Here is a 22,609-nt window from a genome sequence, read left to right on the forward strand (position 1 = left end):
CTTTTCCATTTCTATTAGATAAACGTTGTGTTCCCACAATTAATGAAGTATGTTCCGGGCCCTCACAAGGATGTATTGGCTTCTATGGAGGGGATCATTTCTTTTGCAAAGCAGGAAATAGAGAAACACAAGGAATACAGCTCTTTGCATGAACCACAAGATTTCATTGATCACTATCTACTTCAGATGGAGAAGGTATGGGTTTATTGTAGTTCAATTCCTGGGAAAGGAATTATTATATTTCTCACTATAAGTAAAGACGAGGAGCTAGAGGTAATGGAGTTATTTCTTCTTCATCTAGCTCCTATTCTGAATTTAGCCTATGCTAATTCAGATTGTTTCTAAAGAGCTATATTGCAACCCTGCAATCTTAAACTCTTGTTAGACAAGGGAGATTCTTTGTGGCGGAAGTTAGATTTATTATCATTTGTCATCCTCTCATATTTGACTATCACTTCTTTCCCCTTTTCCTAAAGTAATTCCACTAAGAAGGAAAAGAATTAACAGAGATTCTTGATTAATTCATACTTAAATGAATATTTTCCCTGAAATGTTTGGTAAAGGACAGATACTGTTAGGATATTGAATTTAGTAGTTGAAACAGTAAAGTATACAATAGGCCTGAACACACTGTTATAGCTGATTAGTTAGAGCAGTGGTTCTCAACCTGTGGGTCGGGACCCCATTTGGGGTCGAACGACCATTTCACGGGAGTCGCCAAACAAGGCTGTCCGCCATTTTTTTCCCCTTTTCTTTGGCCACGCCCCTGGCACCCGATGATGTATAAGTGGTTGGGGGTCACCACAACATGGGGAACTGTATTATGGGGTCACGGTATTAGAAAGGTTGAGAACCACTGAGTTAGAGAGTGCTGACTCATGCATGAGGCAATCTGTATTGTGATTGGTTGTTGTAAGTATAAAGGGGGAGTTTCCCTCTTTTCCTGCCTTTTTCTTCTGTATGTTCTGTATTTTGTTTAATTTACCTCATAATGTTTCTGTGTTCCTGCCTATCTTATGTTTTTTTCTTTCTGGTTGATATTGAATGTTAAATATATTTTTATATATAAAGTACTACACATTTGTGTTAGTGTTTCTGACTTCATCTGGACAGCTGCTGAGCAATTCCCTGACATACTTTTACAGCAGGGGTGTCAAACTCAATTTCATTGAGGGCCGCATCAGCATTGTGGTTGCCCTTGGGGGGGCCTGGTGGGCGTGGCCAGGGTGGGTGTGGCCTACTGGGTAAGCGTGAATGGAGTGGGTGTGGCCTACTGGGTGGGCATGGCCATCTCTACATCATTCATGTCAAGAGTGCCTGTGGGGGCCTGGGCAGGAGTGGGACAGATCTGAAGGTCTCTGGCAGAAGGGGATGGGACCAGGGCAAGTGCCAAGGCATGGTCCACTGGAGGAGCCTCACTGTTCCTCTCAGGCCATGCGAGGGGGGGGGGTTTGGTGGTGCGGGCTGCCCGGAGTCCTGGGCAGCAGAGGTCAAATGCCCAGCCTGGCCCTCGAGCACCTGCGGCATCAAGCCTAGTCCCACTTCCCCAAGGGGGTGCCCAGTTGCACTTATCTCCTCAAGGCTGCTGCTGCTGTGCTTGCTCTCCTTAGCCAGTTGCTCATGATGGATACGAGGGCAAAGTCAGAGGGAGGCCCATTCCCTCTCCATGGGAGGAGACCCATCTTTGTATCCAAAGCGTCCTTAGCAATAGGATGGGACACCCCCAGGATAAGCCAGGAGGAGGGGGCAAGGAGATGGTGAAAGGGCAGCAAGGCAGGAATAAGGCAGGAGTTCCCTCAGACCCTCCCTCTCCTTCTTTCCTTTCCTTCTTTCCTTCCTAAGTACAGAGTGGGGGAAAATATTTGAGATGAGGGAGGGAGAAAAACAGGCAAGAAATGCAGCTGGGGAGGTGTCACCCTTCGTAAGGAATGAAGAAATGCACCATCGCCTGGAAGTGGCCAGCACATGGCCCTCACCTACTTCACATATCTGGCTTGGTGGGTTCTGGGAGAGGGGATGCCATGAACAGCATGAGAGTCAACATTACCTGCACATTGCCACCCAGCTCCCAGCCTGCCCAGTCTCAGCAGGTAGCGGGGTGCTATCTTCACAGTGCCGAGAAGTTGACCTGGGTGGTGCGAAGCTCATCAGCTTTGCACCTTACTGCCTGCTGAAACTGGGCAGACTGGGGGTTAGGCAGCATTGCACTTCTCATCAGATTCGTGGCACCCGGCTCAGTTCTTAGCTCTGTGAGGAGAGTGTCCTGCTGCCTGCTGAAACCGGGCAGGCTGGGGGCTAGGCAGCATTGCACTTCTTTTTGGATTCGCGCTGCCCAGCTTAGCCTCTCAGCGCTGTGAGGAGAGCACCCCACTGCCTGCCGAAACCCCTCCCATAGAGCCCATCAAGCCGATTAGGTGAAGTAGGCGAGGGCCATTTGCTGGCCACTTCCAGGTGATGGTACATTTTTTCATTCCTCACAAAGGATGCACCCAGGGGGCAAGGCCGATGCAGCAGGGGTTGGTTCCTCGCTGTTTCCAGATGGCCTTGTGGAGCTAAGACTGAATGTGTTTCAGCATAGATGGCCACCACAAAATTGTACATTGGCTCCTGGCTGGCGTGGGCCAGGGCCAAGGCAGAGGGGACTGTTCCCTCACTATTTCCAGGATGGCTTCGTGGGCCACGTGAAACCACATCGCGGGCCACATCCAGCACCCGGGCCTTGTGTTTTACATGTCTGTTTTACAGCCTTGACTATCAGTAAAATGTAAAATAGTTTGAAATAATAAAAAGGGTCCTCCTCTCTATGGTAATATTTTCAGAAAAAGATTGATTATTTTTAGAAGGACCTTTTATTGATTTGAAGTTATTTGGCACTGGGTCCCTTTATTTACAATCTGACATCAGTCTTGAGTGTACCATTGGTATGGCCCCCACATTCAAGATATACAGTCTTCTTAGTACTGGTCCTATTAAAGCAGATTTCCACCTTTTTATTAATGGTCTGAAGGTTATTCATGTTTGACTTTCTATCATGATATCGTTAGCATATAATAACATCCATGTGTGTCATATTTGAAGGTTTCTGGTTACAGTGTCTATACTCAGCACAAAGACGAATGATGAGAGTTTGGATCAGTTGTGGATGGGAAGAAATTAGATCATGTGATACGTGCACAAATGCTTTTTCTAACTCTGTGACTGACATATTTATAGTGGTTTGTTTCTCAAATTACTTCTCAACAAGTAGGTAGATGGCCTGTATTATGTCAGTTGTCCCACAATTCTTCACAAAGTTGCACTGATTGTTGCAAGATTAACGTTATCTCACAAGACTCTTGCAACCGCAATTGAGCCCAACATTTCTATTGCTAAGCAAAGCAGTAATAAAGTGAATTTTGCCCTATTTTATGACCTTTCTTGCCATAGATGTTAAGCAAATCACTGCAATTGTTAAATGAGTCATGTGATCATTAAGTAAATCTGGTTTCCCCCATTGACTTTGGTTGTAAGAGGCCAGCTGGGAAGGTTACGAGTGGTGATCAGATGACCCCAGGACAGTACAATTAGTACATGCCAGCTGCCAAAGACCTGAATTTTGATCACATGACCATGGGTCAGCCATCCCCTTTGGCACATTCAACAACCAAAAGTCAAGTCAGGTTTGATACCATAGGGATGCTTCAAGGGTATGAAAACCTATTATAAGTCACTTTTTTTTAGTGCCATTGAAATTTTGAATGATCACCAAATGAATGATTGTAAGTTGAGCACTATCCTTATTTGAAAAGTTGCATAAATTGTCATAGTGTGGCATAAGAGCCACAAAATCTGGTAGTTAGAGCAATCATATGCATCAATTTGGGCATAACTTTAAATGCATGAATGCATGCAGTAATTCTAGTAATGCTGCTTCTGATTTTTTTTAATTCACTCTAGTAAGTACTGATTAATCACCATTCCACATGCAAACATTTACTGAGATGGATCAATTATAAATTAAAACAAAATGCATTAAAGTTCTTCAAAAGCTGAGCCTGTCTTTGATCTTGGCTACAATGAGATAATGTCTTACTCCGTATGAATCTATCACTTTAATTATTACTGTCCTTGATTGGTTTTCCTATATAACCCCCAGGGATGTGTTTATTCTCTAGACTTGAGATACAAAAGCAAAAATAATTACAGAGAAGTTGGGTAGAATTCATTGTAATGTTTATTTTCTATTTTAAACATCAGAGCAGGAATGACTCCAATTCTACCTACAATGAAGAGAATCTGGCCCAGTGTATTTTTGATTTTTTTATTGCTGGAACAGAGACAAGTTTTATTACTCTGATGTGGACACTGCTCCTCTTGACCAATCATCCTGACATCCAAGGTGAGACAGACATAGTTAGTGGAACAAGAGTCAGTCTCAGGTTTTAAATTACACAGAAATTATTTGAAATGTATTCTTCACAATATTTTTCCGTTGTAGATTCTTGATTCTATAAGCAGGAGTATGAAGTTAGCGGGATTAAAAGAAAGCAAAGAACGTACATACTGAGAGCTTGCCATATGCTAAATAAATAAACAAACAGGGAGCTGATGTGGTTCCGGCTAATGAAACATTCCAAAGAACTTCCAGGCATTTATTTTACTAAAAGTCTTTTAATGTTACAAAATGTCGGCACAGGCACAACGGAGGGATGCTAGGATCTAAGTTCTCTTCCTCTGAGCAGTTAAATTATCAGCATGTTCCCTCCCTAAATTAGCTGTCATACCTCACACTATCCAATTAGTATGAAGGTCAAATGTTTTCTTCCTCTTTCTTTCCCGGGCTTTACCCCCAATGCCCCATCTGCTCTTTATTAGCCCCATATTTGCCAGACAATTCTGCATATTGTCAAAAGCAAGAATATACAATATTTGCAGCGTTGACAGGAGCTTTCTTTGAATCCTCAATAAAATGTTCCGTGAGGAACTAAAAACTGGAAATCTGAAACATTTAAAACTTTCAATGCAGAAATCTACCATGGTTTTCAGATTTGTTACTGGTTTTGGGCCTAAATTACATATAAATTATACAACATCAAATTTCAGTATGATAATTAACAGAAAAAAAAATAAAAACGGTGGGAGGAGCAGATGCACAGAGCGAGGCTCCCTTCCCTGAAGAAAAGAGATTGGAGAATTGTGTGTTTGTGTGTGTGGGGGGGGAGGGTTTTCCTTGTCACTCAGAGCATCAAATGAACCCATCAATCTTCTCCTAAACTCTACCTTCTTCTGCTCTGCTACTTCCTGGCCTTCTACCTGACTGAAGATTGGAGGTAAACAGACTGAACTAGGATGACATGGCAAAGACAGGGGATGGGTCCAGAGTCAGGAGGTAGCCGAAGCTTGTATTTTCACCTTGCCAACCAGTGAAAACTCCTGGAAACAGATTTGGGGTAGAGGTGGCAGACCCATTCTAGGACCATTGTCTGCAGCATAGAGGGACACAACCAGGATGGGTATAATGGACCCTCCTTCAGACCCCTCTCCGGATGTAAATTGAGAGAAGGAGGAGGATAAGCCAGGTCCTGACATTTTGGGGAAAGAGACAACAGAGGTACAGAGAGAAGTGGATTGGGGAGTGGAGGGCCCAGCCTGACGTAGCAGCCACAGTCAGAACTATCAGATGCGTAGCAGGCTGAGACAGAGCCAAGGTAGCTACAGCTGTGGCAGGTAAGCCTGGAGGATCCAGGCAGGGAATGCGGGCAGTCAGTGAGGATGAGGAAATGGAGTCTCTACCTCCTCCCTCTCTAAAGATGCACATGGCAGAGAGGAGACAGGTGCAACACAGGTTATTCACAATGAGGCAATATACCCATCGTGATGGACCATACCAGCATTTCCTTTTTAATCCCGCCCAAAGCAATGGGTGTTGCTGGAACAATATGTCCAATTTCTTGTCTCGGGTTTCTGTTCTTTGCAACCTGACTTGCAACCTTGTGTATAGATTTAGGACTGGCTTTAGACTTTGTTTGGCATTTCATGATCTGAATCTTGTTAAGAGTTCGTCTCACGCTGAGCTTGGTAACTGGGTCCACACATTGTTTGTTTTACCTCTGAAACTGTTGGAGGTTTTGAATAATAACCCTTGAACTTTGAACTGGTATTAGATGAGGAGTTGAGCCTGAGTCAAACCCAATGCCAGTCTGAAGGGGTTGCAGGTCTGGAAGACATGGCAGAGAGTGTATGCTGAGGGCAAAAATCTGGTAGAGGTGTAATGAAGAGCCAGCTTGGAGTGGGAGCTGCAGGCCAGAAAAATGACAAGCTGGGGGGGGGGGACTGGAAGCAAGAACTGGCCCAGAGAGTCAACAGGGGCCTTGACAGTGGATACGTGGCCCAGATCAGAGATCAGAGGCCAGTGGGAGCAGTGCAGTGCCCAGAGAACAAAGATGGATTTGGAGCCCTCTGTAAGGTGGTCTGGTGCAAGTAGCAGCACAAAGGCCAATGAGATGGCAACTGCCATTGGAGATCCAAATGAGGCTGCAAATCTGGAACTGGAGCCCAGAAGCTGGTAATAACTTGAAGGAGAAGGCTGGATCCTCTGAAGAACATTGGGGGCAACAGGGTTGAATGAATAAAATAAAGCTTCTATTTCCATCATTTTTTTCTAGAGAAAGTCCAGAAAGAGATTGAAGATGTGTTTGGCTTCTCACGGTCAATTTCCTATCAGGATCGGAAGAAGCTGCCCTACACCAATGCTGTGATTCATGAAATTCAGCGTATAAAATATGTCCTTCTAGTTGGGGTTCCCAGGAAAAGTAGGAAAGATGTGAAGATGAGAGGTTACCACATTCCAAAGGTGAGAAAAATGTTCAGGCTGTATTGCAGTAGTCCCACATGGAGGGACAAGCAGAACATGACAGAAGCTCTCTGTTCAGGAACTGCCAATGTAGTCATGCAAAGTCGAATGACCAAGAATAGCAAACTTTTGTGGTGGCTTCATGGATGGATTATAGCATGGTGGTGAACCTATGGCACGCATGCCAGAGGCGGCACTCAGAGCCCTCTCTGTGGGCACATGCACCATGCCCTGGAGATGGCAACCATCCCTCTTCAACCAGGTCTCACATGGCCAGATGCATTCCAGCAACCATGCACTCGCTGGCCTCTGTGTGCGGGGGCTGATGGTGTCAGGCAGTAGCCACCCCTGCCTCACCTTGCCCTGTGACAATGGCAGCCCCGCTTTGCCTTGCCTCACCCAGCAGGACGAGCCTCCTGCCCACCATCCCACCTCCCAGAGACCCCTTGGATCTCCCCCAACCCTGCCCGGCCCCCACACGCGTCCCTCCCCACGAGCAACATCGAGGTGATCATACCCACTTGGCCACACCCACCCAATCTGCTATGACCACCACTGCCATGCCCACCCAGTGGGCCATGCCCACTTGGCACTCAGCGATAAATAAGTGGGTTTTGGGTTGCAGTTTGGCACTTAGTTTCTAAAAGGCTTGCCATCACTGGATTATGGGTTTAAATCTAAATACCTCTCAGATATTGAAGCTAGAACCATAAACATTTTCTATTTTTTCAAGGAAGGAGGTAAGTGATTAAGAGCTGAACTTAAGTTCAGAAATGTAGTCATAGCTGGACATGTTTCTTTGCCCATTTCTTGGGGCAATCTGAAATGATAAATATGCACCTAGCTCTCTGTTTTAATGGAATGGATGGAAGAAAGGAAGCTAAACAGTTGAACAGCTACTGCTCTCTGAAACTGTTTGAGATATGAACAAATATGGATTCATAAATCATGCTAAAACCAAATGCTTCATTAATATTGTTCGAACTTTTTTTTTACCCATTTCAGTTATGAAACTGTTCTGTTTAATCATCTCTTGGTTTGCAGGGGACCATGATTTTGCCAGACCTGCGCTCTGTTCTTATTGATCCAGAACAATGGGAGACACCTGAAGAATTCAACCCAAATCACTTTTTAGATAAGGATGGGAAGTTCATTGAACAGGAAGAGTTTCTACCATTTGGAATAGGTACGTCCATGAGCAGCTTATAACTTATAGATTCTCACCCTCCCCATTCCTGTGTTGTTCTGAGGTCATCAGGGTCTGAACAGAAAACCAAGGAATCCTTATTCCTTCTAGTTTCAAAACTAAGAGAGTCTGAACTTCCCTTAGACAATAAACGTCAAACTATGAAGGAATAGTTAGGCTGTAATTTTACTATTGGAGCTTTGTAACATATGTATAAGATTGTACAATTATCTCTAGTGCTTGGGAGAAATATTAGCTAATTCAAAAGAACACTCACTTAACTGTAGCTTCTTGAGGATGGATCTGGACCACAAAGTTATTATATTCCTTGCGGCAAATCCTTCCAACTTCTACTATTGAGTTAGAACTGAAGAATCTTCTTGGATGAGAAGCAAAACATCTTCAAAGAAATAGAAATCAAACTGAGTTTCTATCGCCCTACCTTGGGTGGTAGGAAGTATTAAATATGGGAGTCATGCCATACTGATGTTGCTCCACTCCCAAGGCCTGCTCACCCGACATCAATGATCAAAGAACATAGTAATCCCTGAAAACCACCTTCTGTACATAATCCTGCAGAATTACTTTCTGGTTATAGTCCAACAGGAAGGACTGGAACTACTGTGCCCCCAAAGCCCAGTTCAAACCAATGGCCCAGAGAGATGCACGGTCAATGAACTGAAAGTAACTGATGGAAGCAGGAGAATTCTCTCTCCCCACAACAATTTCCTGGCAAGTTTTTTTTTTTTTTTCTGAAGAGAACCAAAACAGATTCAGTAGCATAAGCAAATAAATCACCAGGTGAAATGGACAATTTCATCCAAATGCATCTGGACTTGTGAGACATTGCTTTCTTAATTGCCTGTAATATTGGAGAATGATCTATAATCATAAACCAAAATATGATTTAGCTCTACTAGTAAAAAAGACTTTCTTATAAGTGATGTTGTAACTACTTGGGCCATCTCCATATTTTACAAATCAGCCAAGACTCCACAAAGGACGAGGCATAAGATGTTCCTGGTGTATTCCATCCAGACCTATCTAGTACTCAATAACAATATTTAGAATAGAGCTGGAAGGGACCTTGAATGTCTTTTAGTCCAACTCCCTGCTCAAGCGGGAGACCCTGTACCCTTTCGGATAGGTGGCTGTCCAGTCTCTTCTGAAAAACCTCCAGAGGTGAAGCACCCCACAATTTCTAAAGCTGTTCTGTTGGTTAATTGTCCTCACTGTTAGGAAGTTTCTCCTTAGTTCTAGGTTGCTCCTCTCCTTGATTAGTTTCCATCCATTGCTTCTTCTCTTGCCTCCTGGTATTTTGGAAAATAAGGTGACCCCCCCCTCTTCTTTGTGGCAGCCCCTCAAATACTGGAATACTGCTATCATGTCACTCCTAGTCCTTCTTTTCTCTAGACTGGCCATACCAATTCCTGCAACCATTCTTTCTATGTTTTCATCTCCAGGCCCTTAATCATCTTATTTCTGAACTGACAATCTAAACACAAATGTTTAAATCCCTGAGGAAAAAGATATCAAATGGAGTCCAGTGCCATAGGAACAATTACTCTGTTGGAGTCAGGAAGAAAGGCACTCCCCCCAACCCAAGTGTCAACAAACAGAATGAAAAGGAAATGGCAACATTAGAAATTGAATGTGGTAGAAGATACCAGGGTTTATCCTCTCTTTAAGACTTTAAGAGCTCTTCCTGGAAAAAATTGCCCAAAGCTTTCTACCCCCCCCCCCATGAGAGGGAAGGAAAGCTTCCACCCCATTCCCTCAGAAAAGTGGTGAGCTAATTACCTGGAGGAAACAAAGAAAACTACAAGGCTAATTTGAAACTAATTGTACATATAATGGCACTGGAAGTTGGGGACTAAAAGTGCTTTTTGAGACTTCTTAAAAAAAGAGAGAGATTTGAAAAACTTGTAGTATAAAATTGGATTTAAAAAGCTAGAGAATGGCACTAATGACATCTAGTGGTGAACTATGGCACTACAATTTGTTATGCTCAAAGGAAACTTGGCTCGAAGTCCAGATTTAGATAACTCTTGCTGTCCTTGAACATTTTTACCTTTGATGATTTCAGCTGCAAAGAAAGGAAAAAAAATTCTGGGCTGCTTATCAGTGTAGCAGAGATGATGAACTATTTTGAAACCAGCCTGCCTGAACCATGAATATAAATATTTATTGACTTTCAGAGCTGTGTTGTGAAATCATTTCCCTACAGGAGAAACACACATCATTACTTGAATGATGGAATACTTTGGATTACAAATCTTTAATTGAAGAACAATTTCCACAATAAAGACCACCCACAAAAAGTGAAATGGATGTCCCATACTCAGTTTTAAATGGTAAAAAACCATCTTTAACACCTGTCCCCAAAGTCTTCAACTTAATGAATTACCAAGAAAATATGGATGAATATAAGAAAAAAATCCTCTCCATGTTGAAATCAATACAAGAGAGTATTGTTTTAGCTCGTGATGAAACTATAAATAACATAAAGGAGATAAAAGAACAATTTTCTAATCTAAATCTACAAACTCAGAACATGACAACAAAGAAGGAATTAAAAATGCAGAAAATAGAAGGAAAACTACAGCAACCAGATCCCAAGATGGAGGACTTAAAGCAAGGAATTGACCGACAGATCCAGACAACTGAAAAATTAGAAGATGGAGTGATAATATTGAAAATGTTAAAGGCATTTTACAAATCAAGAATTCAGAATATATTTGAGGAAAAGGAAGAAGAATTGATTGAATGGAAGATAGAGCTGTTAGGACATCTGTGGGAAATTGGAGAAGGAGGGAGGCTGTTTAATGAATATCAATGGATTCTTCCAAAAATATTGTAACCAAATGTATTCCAAACAATACACACAAAAACAGAGGAAAAATTACTTGATGATTCAAAAGCACTGAGTTGAAAAGTTAGCTGGCAAAAGAAAAAAGCTAGAGTAAGACTAAAAAAAAAGAGGTTCTGATCCACTAGATGAGACACTACATTATTAATTAGATGGTTGAACATGGTGAAGAATAGATAATAGTTAGAAATAGAAATATAACTAGAAATATAAGATTTGTAATTAGAATATTAGATTTTGGTATGAGAAGAGAAACAAGAAAACACTATGAAGTTTGAAAAAGGGAAACTTTTGGTCACCTAAATATAACTTACTCTGAAATTATAAACAATAGAGACATCTTGAATACAGATGGAAATTAAAATTTTTAAAAAAGCAAAAACAGGACATTGATGGAATATATGGATGTTAAGTGCAAATGCAATTAAGATATGTACTGATTAGAAAAATTACTTAAAACTGACACTATTGATAAATGTAACAAAGATGTTTATATTTAGTTGATAACAATAAGAATTGTATTTGCCCAGCAAGGGAAAATAGATATTACTGGAAGAAGAGAGGAAGCATTTGATGGGGTAATATTGGATTCTAAACTAAAGAAGTTAACGAATATTGCTGAATTATTAATGGACCCAGACAATACATTGCTTATAAAATATTTGATTATAAAACCAGAAAATTAATAAAATATTTATATATAAAAAAGGATTGATGCATGCTTTGTCTCATCTACAGGTGAACGCATATGTGTGGGAGAGCAGCTGGCAAGAACTGAGATCTTCATCTTTCTGACCAGCCTGTTGAGGGCCTTCAGCTTCCGGTTGCCTGAAGGAGTGAAAGAACTCAATGAAGCTCCTGTTGTAAAAGTGACATTATATCCACACCCTTACAAACTGTGTGCAATTCCCACAAAGGCTTAAACTTAAACATCTTAAAAAGGATAAAATTATTATAGAATAGTTATTCAGTAAGGTAAATATTTCCTATTAATATTGCATTTGCTTCTATTTACTCAATACTGAAACTTCTGCAACCTATTGCTGGGTTCACACAACATACCTAACTAGGCCAACTAAAGACTAGGAGGATATGGGTGAAAAATGTGCTAACTAAGCTTGTTATGTCCCAAAGGTGTTCTTTTTTTTCCCCAAAAAGCAATTGGACTTTCTTGATTAACTAAAAAGCAACCCTCAGAGTGCTAATGTTTGGATGGCTGCAAAGAATATACTGTAAATCCTACCATTTCCCCCCCCCCAGTTAATTAGAACTGAAGAAGCTTCTTGAATGAGAAGCAAAATGTTTTCAAATTAAAAAAAAACTCAAGAAAGTCCAGTTGCCTTTTGGAATAAAGCACCTCTGGGATAACCATGATCTGGATCAGTGTTTCTCAATCTTGACAATTTTAAGGCATGTGGACTTCAACTCCCAAAATTCCACAGCCAGCAATGCTGGCTGTGGAATTCTGGGAGTTGAAGTCCACATGCCTTAAAATTGTCAAGGTTGAGAAACACTGATCTGGATGATTGAGATTCTCCATAGATGTTAAGCTTGTTATTAACCTTTGTTTATTCTGAATACCAATAAAACGTATGGCTTTCCATTGAGTCTTAGTATCCATTTTCATTTTTAATTTTTTCCTATGGATGTCATCTTCTCCTGCCAGAGCAAACTTTACAGATAGTCCAAAATGATACCCTGCTTGAACGGTTGAAATGGCACTGAGAATATTAACGGAGGAAGAAAGGGTGTGCCACCCATCCACATCCCAGGGCAGAACATCCACAAGAGTAACCAATGTATTTTTCATTCCATACTTAGGCCTGACGTAGACTGGATCATCTTGAGCCCTCTCTGGTCACAGTCTAATCACTTTCCATACAAGCTTCCCCAAAGGAGACATTTTTTTGCCAGTAATGCTCCACTTGTCTTTTTCTGTCATTTCCTGTCCCTGAATTATTTGATTATTCAAAAATCTTCCTCTGAATCAATGCAAAGAATGAGGCCCCTTGATCCCTTTATTATCCATGTATTCGGGAGACTGAGTAGAGTCCCAATAGAAGGGCCTGCTAGACTTGTGGCACATTTTCCCCAGTGCCTCTGAGAAACCAGTTGGACGATGTAATCTAAACAGAAAGATGGGTCCTAGCAGCAAGCTTCCTGGTGTATGGAAAGTTATCTCACCACGAGTGACATGAATATCCTAGATCTTCAGATCACATGTTAGCTAAGAAAAAAAAAAACAGATGAACCATTTGTCGGTCTCAGTGTGAATGAGTATCATCATCATTTCTTGGTTTTGTCTTGGTGGTCATGAATTTCTGAGTCACTCAGACCTTCTCTGATGGCATAGAGATTGATGTTTTTGAATATGAGAAGTTTGATTCCTTATGCTACTAGCCAAGTATATCTCACCTTGGATGTCAGGATGATTGGCCAAGAGAAGCAGTGCCCACATCAGAATAGCCAAGGCTGTGTATGTTCCAACAGAAAAAAAAGTCAAAAACACACTGGCCCAGGTTTTCTTCATTGTAGCTAGAGTGAGAGTCATTCCTGCTCTGATGTTTAAAATGGAAAATAAAAAGCACGAGGAATTCTATCCAGCTTCTCTGTAATTATTTTTGTTTCTCTATCTCAAGTCTAGAGAATAAATACATCCCTGGGGATTATATAGGAATATGAATGCAGGAGAATAATAATTAAAGTAATAGATTCATACTGAGTAAGCTACTATCTTAAAGTAGCCAAGACCAAAGATAGGCTCAGCTTTTGAAGAACTTATATGAAGTTTGTTTTAATGTATAATTTAATTTACCGCAGTAAATGTTTGCATGTGGAACGGTGATTAATCTGTATTGGAGTGAATCACAAAAATTCAGAAGCAGCATTGCCAGAATTACTAGAATTACTGCATGCATTCATGCATTTAAAGTTATGCCCAAATTGAGGCATATGACTGCTCTAACTACAAGATTTTGTGGCTATTATGCCACATCGTGACAATTTATGCAATTTCTAGAATACATGTAGTCCTTGACTTACAATCATTCATTTGGTGTTCATTCAAAGTTTCAATGGCACTGAAAAAAGTGACTTAGAACATCTATGGAGATTCTCAGCCATCCATGTCATGGTTATCCCAAAGGTGCTTTTTTCACAAGGCAACTGGACTTTCTTGCTTTTGTTTTCTTTTGTTTTGAAGATGTTTTGCTTCTTATCGAAGCTCACTGTGTCCTCTTACCTTGTGAAAAAAAGCACCTTTGGGATGGTTTACAACAGGTTTTCATTCCATGGCAGCATCCTCATGGTCACATGATCAAAACATGATGCTTTGGGTACAGAAATTCCATTAAGAAGAAAAGGAATTAACAGTGACTCTTGATTAATTCATACTTAAATGAATACTTTCCCTGAAATGTTCACTAAAGGACAGATATTGTTAGGATATTGAATTTAGTAGCTGGAAGAATAAAGTGTGCAATAGGCCTGAACACACAATTGTAGCTGATTAGTTAGAGAATGCTGACTCATGCATGAGCCAATCTACGCTATGATTGGTTGCTGTACGTATAAAGGAGGAATTTCCCTTTTTTCCTGCCTTTTTCTTCTGTGTGTTCTGTATACTGTTTAATTTACCTCACAATGTTCCTGTGTTCTTGACTATCTTATGTTATTTTCTGTCTGGATGATGTTGAATGTTAAATATATGTATATACTATATATAAAAGACTAAACATTTTTGTTAGCATCTCTGACTTCATCTGGAGAGCTGTTACGCAATATACTGTTATTTTTATAGTCTTGACCATCAGTAAAAATGTAGGAAAAAAGGTCCTCCTCTCCAATGTTTTCAGAAAAAGGTTGATTTTTTTCTAGAAGCAACTTTTATTAATTTGAAATTACTTTGCACTGGGTCACTTTATTTATAATATGACATCATCAGTCTTGAGTGTAGCATTGGTCTGGTTACCACTTTCAAGATATACAATCTTCTTAATAGAGGCACTCATTCCTAAACTACTAAGGCAGGTTTTCCACCCTCGTATTAATGGTTCAAAGGCTTCATGTTCTACTATCTACCAAGCTATCATCAACATGTAATACTACCCGTGGGTGTTGTTATTGTGGTTATAGTGTCCATACTGAGTACAAAGAGCAATGCTGAGAGTTGGATCATTTGTGGATGGGAAAGAAATAGGTCATGTATTTGTATAGGTACTTTAGAGTTGGACAATTGTGGCTGCTAAAACTTTAGCATGAATCGCTTTCGGATGTGGTGATGAGTTAGGCAGCTGATTGGTGACATCATTTGAATGTAGAATTTCTAAACACATGTAGCTCTCTACCTATAATTTGCTGCTTGGATGTGGGACATCTTTCAAACAATAACAGCTGCTGCAGAATCTATTACAACAGCCCTTCTTTATTAGTCTAGTGGTTATACTTGTTTTAGTTGCAAAAGGCTGCACAGCACCAGAGATCGTTCTCAACAATATGAAGCCTTCATGAAGACATTTCCCTAATTTGAAAGCAAAGTTGAGCAAGATCTTTAGTGATAATGTTCTGATGCTGGGCTTGCAAGGCTATGTATGAGTAGATAATACTTCTGTGGTCCAACAAGATTCTCCTTTGTATTCAGATAAATTTCATGGACATGTGATACACTATAATTTTAAAATAATTCTGGCATACTACAATGTTTGGGATAAAATGGATTACACAGCCCTTGATTTTTTTTTTTTAAAAAAATGTCTTCCTCTGTTATTTGTGTAGCACATGGTCAGAGATAACCTCATTAACCTGAATTAATGTGATAATATCTTCTTGACAAAGTTCCATCACTAATGAGAGAGCATTAAAAGATCAGTTGTTATTTGTTTTCCATCAATGGAGCATATAAAACAGGAAGAAAAAAACATCAGACAAAAGCATACAACCTTCTTCAGATTCACCAGTGAGCATCAAAGAAAAAGAACCAGCAGGACGATGATGGCAATGGGAACATTTTTGTTTGTTTTGCTGCTTGCTCTGCTGATTCTCCTCTTCCTGAGACAATTCTGGTCCCGAAGACATTTGCCTCCCGGTCCTTTGGCTCTACCTCTCATTGGGACTGCCTTGGCAAATGGGATTTCATTTCATGAAGATTACTTCCTTAAGGTATTTCTAACCAGTAATACACAAGATAATGCTCAATTGTTTTCTTTGTATCAAAATTATGGATAAATCTAGTAAAATATTCCCACACAATGAGGAATATATTTCTTCAAGTGCTATTGATGACATTTGATTAGTTATTTTCCTCATCATGCCAGAATATTCATGGAAGACTTTATTTCTAGCTGCTTGACAGAAAACAATGTGAAAGAATTTTTAGAAAGCAGATTCTAATTCAATCTTACCAAGAAATGTTTAATAATGGAACCAATTCTTCATAGAGAGAGTAGGTTCCACTTCATTTTGTTCATTTGTTCAAATAAAGTTATACATTCTCCTGTTGAAGATGTTTTATTCTATATTCCTGAGGTGGGCAATAGGTGGATCTTTATAGCCTAAATAGCTCCTTCTACTTCTGCAATTCCATAATAACTTCAAAATATTTCTGGATCTAAGTTCTAGACTAACATTTATTTCCACTATCTGCATGAGTCATATATCACAAGGAAGCATTTTCTCCTCAAGATGGCTGCTGAATAGTATTAATTTTTCTTTTTCCTGCTGACAATCTGCTGATTATGCTGCCAAAGCTGGTTCTTGGCAGTGCTGCTCCCGGGATTTGAATGAGAGCACTTAGGAATGACTGAAGACAGCTTTTGGACAGCCATAGACCCACCTGGGAAGGGGACTCTTGAAGATTCCAGTTCCCTGTGGGCACAGTTAGAAAAGTCACTGGTCATTCATCGTCCTATCAGCAGTTTAGTTTTCTTAAGCATGCCTGGGTTTTAATTTCACTTTTTGAATATTTTGTTTCAGTTTGCCTTTTATCTTTAGAAATTGGCTGAATATTGATTTATTTTAACCTCCTGCTGGACTGTATCTGTTCTTTTTTTTTTCTTTTTTCCCTTTGATTTATGTGGGTTTTTTTAAATAAGGTTTGCTTTCTTGTAAGAAAACACAGTGTGTTCATGGATAGGGAAAGTGCTTTCATTTGAATTACAAGTATATTGGACTTTCACCACAGGATTTTTGCATTTTATTAATTTGCAAAATATTTGGAGCTTAATTTTTTAATTTTCTTTTTAATTTTGGATCAAAATATCCAGAAAATATTTTCTCTATTTTTCCTATTTCTTTACTTCGCTTCAGCATTTTTTTGTTTCCTGTATTCTCTTATCTATCATTGCTAAGTTACAGAGCAACAATTTATCAGATTACAGACAAGCAAATCTGGCTAATATCTAAAAAAAAATGGTAACATGGAATCCCTAGTTGAAAGCCTTTTTAAAAATTTTGATGAAATGATAACGGCTATGGGAAATATTCAGATCCATATAGCTGTGGATAAATTAGATACACAAAAAGAATGTGATTTGAAAGCAGCAGATTCATTGGACAGAAATATGGACTCTACAGGTTTAGAAATAACTAAGTTGATTGCACACACCTCCATGAAGTTCAAGCCTGAATTTTTTATAACAAGAGTGAGAGAAATAAAAAAAAATGTTTTCCCTAGGAGGATTGAAGGAGATTGGGGAATGGGTTTATCATACTTAATTGGAAAACAATTTCATCTGGACTTCTTTGGGAAGATAAACTACGGTAACTTTGGAGATTGAATTTATTATATTTAATCAGACAACAATTGATAAGAGATGGTATTAAGAAACAAATGTGGATACTTAATCTAGGATGAATCACTGTTAACTTGGGATGATTTGGGATAGATAAGATGCCATGGTAGATTTTCTATGAGTTGATTAAAGTAACAGTTTGTTAACAGAGGGTTTGAAACTTTAATCTTGCCCTTTTTATTATTATTGTTCTTCTTGTTAACTATTTTGTCATTAATAAAGTATGAAGATGACAGGTCAGTAATTTGTAAATAGATTCAGTGGTTTAAAAATTTTGGGAACCTGTTTTGCAATTGGTGAGAAATTAATGTTATAGTAATGAATTAATCAGTATTCAACATATTAGTTTTATTTTCTTTTTTAATGCACTTTTTAAAATGTTTGTTTTGTATTTTTTTGAGTTTTGTATTTTAATTGTTCTTTTGAATAAAATAAAAATAGAACCATAAAAATGAAGTTGATTAATTGTTTTAGTAACTTCTTCAATTGTTTGTATGGAGATTGTATTTCCCCTGTGGCCAATCTGGAATACTGCTATCCTGTCGCCCCTGTTTCTTCTTTACTTTAGACTAGCCAAACAGCTGTTCTTCATATGTTTTAGTCTCCAGGTCTTTGATCATTTTAGTTGCTCTTCTCTACTTCAGGACAATTCATAATCTCTAGAAGGTTCTCTCAATGTAACTGAAGTTGGAAAGTTGAGGAGTTGATGGCCGAAAAAAGCAGAAGGCAAAGAGGCTGAGAAAGTCTCTGAAAACCATCCAAACTGTAGTGTTCAAAAGATGTGACTCATAGACAAGCTGTGGCTCACATATCTGTCAGTCACAGGAGGATTGGGCAGTGAGAAGGGGAATGGGACAATTTGCCTCAGCCAACTTCCATGGCAAACTCGTCATGGCCAACTTACCATGGGCCAATTCATCGTGGCTAATTCTCGATGGGACAATTTGCCACAGGACAATTCAACAATTAAATTTAATTATTTAACATAATTTTAAAAAAATATTCTATTTTTTGTTATTCACATTTTATTTTGTCCCTTCTTGGGCATCCTTTCTTTAATGATTCTATTAGACTATTTCTTCAATTTCTTGTCCTATGGCAAGTTGTCTTGAAGCAAATTGGCCATGGTGAGTTGTTTAGTGGCAAGTTGGCCATGGCGAGTTGTCATAAACCCAATAAGAAGACCATCTCTCATCTGAGACAAGGGGGACTGGAGCAAGCAGATAAAAGATGATGGATTTCAAGTAGAAACATAGAGAAAAGAACATCCCAGGAAAATAGATGAAGCACAAGAACAAAAGTTCTTGGCAGGAATCTTAGAGAAAAATAAGTTTCTTTAGAGCAGATAATTTCATATGGTGAAAGATCTTAGAATTAACGATTTAGGAAAGAGTGTAAGTGGCAAATTAATTATAAATAATCTGTTCTATTTGATTGTATCATTTCTCAATTTTGATTCACTTGGCAGCCTGCAAAACGATATGGAAATATATACTCCATATGGATTGGACATCACCTTCTAGTAGTGCTGTCTGGATTCAAAGCTGTGAAAGAAGGAATGACCAGCTTCCCAGAAGAATTCTCTGATCGACCACAGAATGCATTCTTGACAGCTTTAGGGAAAGGAAGGGGTAAGTGCAAGTAGTAAGAAATTGCACTTATAACTAAATAAGTACCACACTATTATTATTTGGGTTGATACTCTGCATAGCATGAGGGGTGGGGAAGTAAGGGATAATTAACAAAATGACTTAATGGCATGAGATAAGCAAAAAAATATTGCTATAGTCAACTTTGTACAGATTATTATACATCACCGTTGCATTTTATCTGGTTCATTACATTCATACATTCTTAGACATCACTTCTTTTTCACTAAACAGACAATTTTGTTTTATGAAGCTCTCAACATCCCCATTCAACTAAAACTGTCTCAGTCTTCCTTTATCTCTTTAGTCCTTTCTTTTTGAGTCATCTTTAAATTTTGCCACTTTCTTCAAATTTTACAAATTTGATTTTAACCAATTCTCTGTATGTGACCAACCCACCTAAAAGCCCTACTTTCATACTGACTACCCACGTAAATAATCATAAGCTTTCGGTATTTCCCCTGTACAAGAATTAGATATAATTGGGATCTAATCTAAGCTAATAACATTTCTAAAATTGGAATAAAATCAGCAACTTTAATGATCTTAACTAAACTCAGATAACAACACTACCTCCACATGGAGAGACGTAAGTAGTGGGGTACCACAAGGCTCCATCTTAGGCCCAGTACTCTTAAATATCTTCATAAATGACTTAGATGAGGGAATAGAAGGAGAACTCATAATTTGCAGATGACACTAAGCTGACAGGAATAGCCAACAACCCAGGAGACAAGCCCAGGATACAAAAAGATCTTGACAGACTTGAACATTGGGCCCTATCCAATAACATGATTTTATTTATTTATTTATAAAATTTATTGGCCATCCATCTTACCATAGGATAACTCTGAGTGGTTTACAGTTACATCTAAGCTAAAAGATAAAAAGTGAAAAACAAAGTATTCCACACTTGGAATACTGCATCCAGTTTTGGTCACCGCAATGTAAAAAAGATGTTGAGACTCTAGAAAGAGTACAGAAAAGAGCAACAAAGATGATTAGGGGACTGGAGGCTAAAGCATATGAGGAACGGTTGCTGGAATTGGGTATGTCTAGTTTAATGAAGAGAAGGACAAGGGGGGACATGATAGCAGTGTTCCAGTATTTCAGGGGCTGCCACAAAGAAGAGGGTGTCAAGCTATTTTCCAAGGCCCCTGAAGGCAGGACAAGAAGCAACAGGTGGAAACTAATCAAGGAGAGAAGCAACCTAGAACTAAGGAGAAACTTCCTGACAGTTAGAACAATTAACCAGTGGAACAACCTGCCTACAGAAGCAGTGAATGCTCCAACACTGGAGGTTTTTAAGAAGAGACTGGACAGCCATTTGTCCGAAATGGTATAGGATTTCCTGCATGAGCAGAGGGTTGGACTAGATGACCTCCAAGGTCCCTTCCAACTTTACTACTACTACTACTACTACTACTACTACTACTACTACTATTATTATTATTATTATTATTATTATTATTATTATTATTATTATAACTTTAAAACCAAAGACACATGGGAAGGGTGGGGGCAGAGTGAGGGGGAGGTGGGATCTGTTATTACTCAATCAATCACCTCCATTGCTCTGTTAATGTGGAGAAAAGCAAGGTTTTACATCTAGACAGGAAAAATCAAAGGTATAAATACACATTAGGTGAAACCTGGCTCAAAAACAGTAACTGTGAGAGGAACCTTAGACCTTAAGTCTGCAGTAGTATACTTAAACATGAGCCAGCAGTGTGTGGCAGCAGCCAAAAAAGCTAGTACAATCCTTGGTTGTATAAACAAAGACACAGAATCAAAATTACATGAAGTATTAGTACTGCTTTATAAAATAAGACCATATCTGGAATATACATCCAGTTTTGGTCACCACATTATAAAAAAGATGTTGAGATTTTCGAAAAGGTGCAAAGAGCAACTAACATGATTAAAGGTCTGGAGACAAAAATATAGGAAGAACGGTTGCAGGAATTGGGAATGGCTAATCTAGAGAAAAGAAGGGCTAGTGGGTGACATGATAGGTGTATTCTAGTACCTGAGAGGCTGCCACAAAGAAGAGGGGGTCAACTTATTTTCAAAAGCACCAGAATGCAGGACAAGAAACAATGGATGGAAACTAATCAAAGACAGGAGCAACCTTGAATTAAGGAGAAAATTTTTAAGAGTGAGAAAAACCAGTGGAATAGCTTGCTTTCAGAAGTTGTAGGTACTTCATTGCTGGAATTTTTTAAAGACTGTCTGAAATGGTATGGTCCTGCTTGAGCAGGGGGTTGGACTAGAAGGTCCCTTCCAGCTCTATTCTGATTGATTGATCTCAACATTTGCAATGTTTTCTCTGATACCCTGCATTCAAATATTTCATCCTGAAGATGAGTCATACATGGTCTAATGCCCCGAAGATTATTCTGAGTCTTTTTTTTTAATATACGGATTCTGGACATTTATCAATTTCACAAAGACCCAACAATGTCATACACTTGTTTAGACATTTTCTTAATTTGTTTATACATATTAAACCTATTATTTCATTTATTCAGTTATTTGGTACCCTAACGTCTTGCACTTATCTTTGAAATATATTATTCTCCCACTCCTTAATTTGAAGGTTTTTTTAAAAAAATAAACTATTGGTCATATGTTATCATGTATGCTTAAATAATACTGGCTCACAATATAGTAAGTTTTAAGTAATTGTTCATTTATTGATGGCTTATATAAAATAATTTTAAAAAGCAGTTCTCAACCTGTGGGTCGGGACCCCATTTGGGGTCGAACGACCATTTCACGTGGGTCGCCAAACAACGCAGTCCGCCATTTTTTCCCCCTTTTCCTTAGCTGTGCTACTCCCTTTTATTCTATTGGCTTTTGAAAGCCAATAGAATAGACTCTCTTGAATAGAGTCTAATTCTATTGGCTTTCAAAAGCAATAGGAATTGTCCAGGCTGTCTCTGCCCTGCTGAGCCCGCCAAAAGTCCCATTCTGCAAATGGGCTGCAAGTTATCTGCAGCGAAGGCGAGCTGTCTGGAAGCTTCCACCCCTCCCTGCTGAGCAACTACTAAAAATGTAAGTAAAAGAGGGCCAGGGATGGGAGGTGGGAGGCCGTCGGGCGCAGGGAGGGTTGCTGGCGAGCGTGGGGCTGGCAGGTGCCTTACCTTCCTTGGGCTGGGCCAGCTGGTGGCCCAGCCGGTGGTCTGCCTGCTCCGTCTCTGCCACTTGCCAGCTACACCTCAGCTGGTGCAGGGGGCGGCACCACGCATGCACGGAGCTCCCAGGCAGGGAAAGTCCTCGACT

General features: G+C 39.5%; 1 protein-coding gene across 1 annotated transcript in view; it reads left to right on the forward strand.

Annotated features, from left to right (window-relative positions):
* The window catches only part of LOC120306742 (cytochrome P450 2J5-like), a 30,732-nt gene extending 18,497 nt beyond the window's left edge, over positions 1 to 12,235 (forward strand). The window contains exons 5-9 of the mRNA XM_039340497.1: positions 19 to 195; positions 4,237 to 4,378; positions 6,645 to 6,832; positions 7,877 to 8,018; positions 11,626 to 12,235. Coding sequence (XP_039196431.1) covers positions 19 to 195; positions 4,237 to 4,378; positions 6,645 to 6,832; positions 7,877 to 8,018; positions 11,626 to 11,810 — 834 coding nt within the window. The 3' untranslated portion in view covers positions 11,811 to 12,235. The remainder of the gene's footprint in view (positions 1 to 18; positions 196 to 4,236; positions 4,379 to 6,644; positions 6,833 to 7,876; positions 8,019 to 11,625) is intronic.
* The last annotated feature ends 10,374 nt before the right edge of the window (positions 12,236 to 22,609 follow it).

Source organism: Crotalus tigris, unplaced genomic scaffold, assembly GCF_016545835.1.
Source record: "Crotalus tigris isolate CLP2741 ecotype Arizona unplaced genomic scaffold, ASM1654583v1 scf7180000017752.986373038:1224578, whole genome shotgun sequence".
In the NCBI taxonomy this organism is placed as follows: Eukaryota; Metazoa; Chordata; class Lepidosauria; order Squamata; family Viperidae; genus Crotalus; species Crotalus tigris.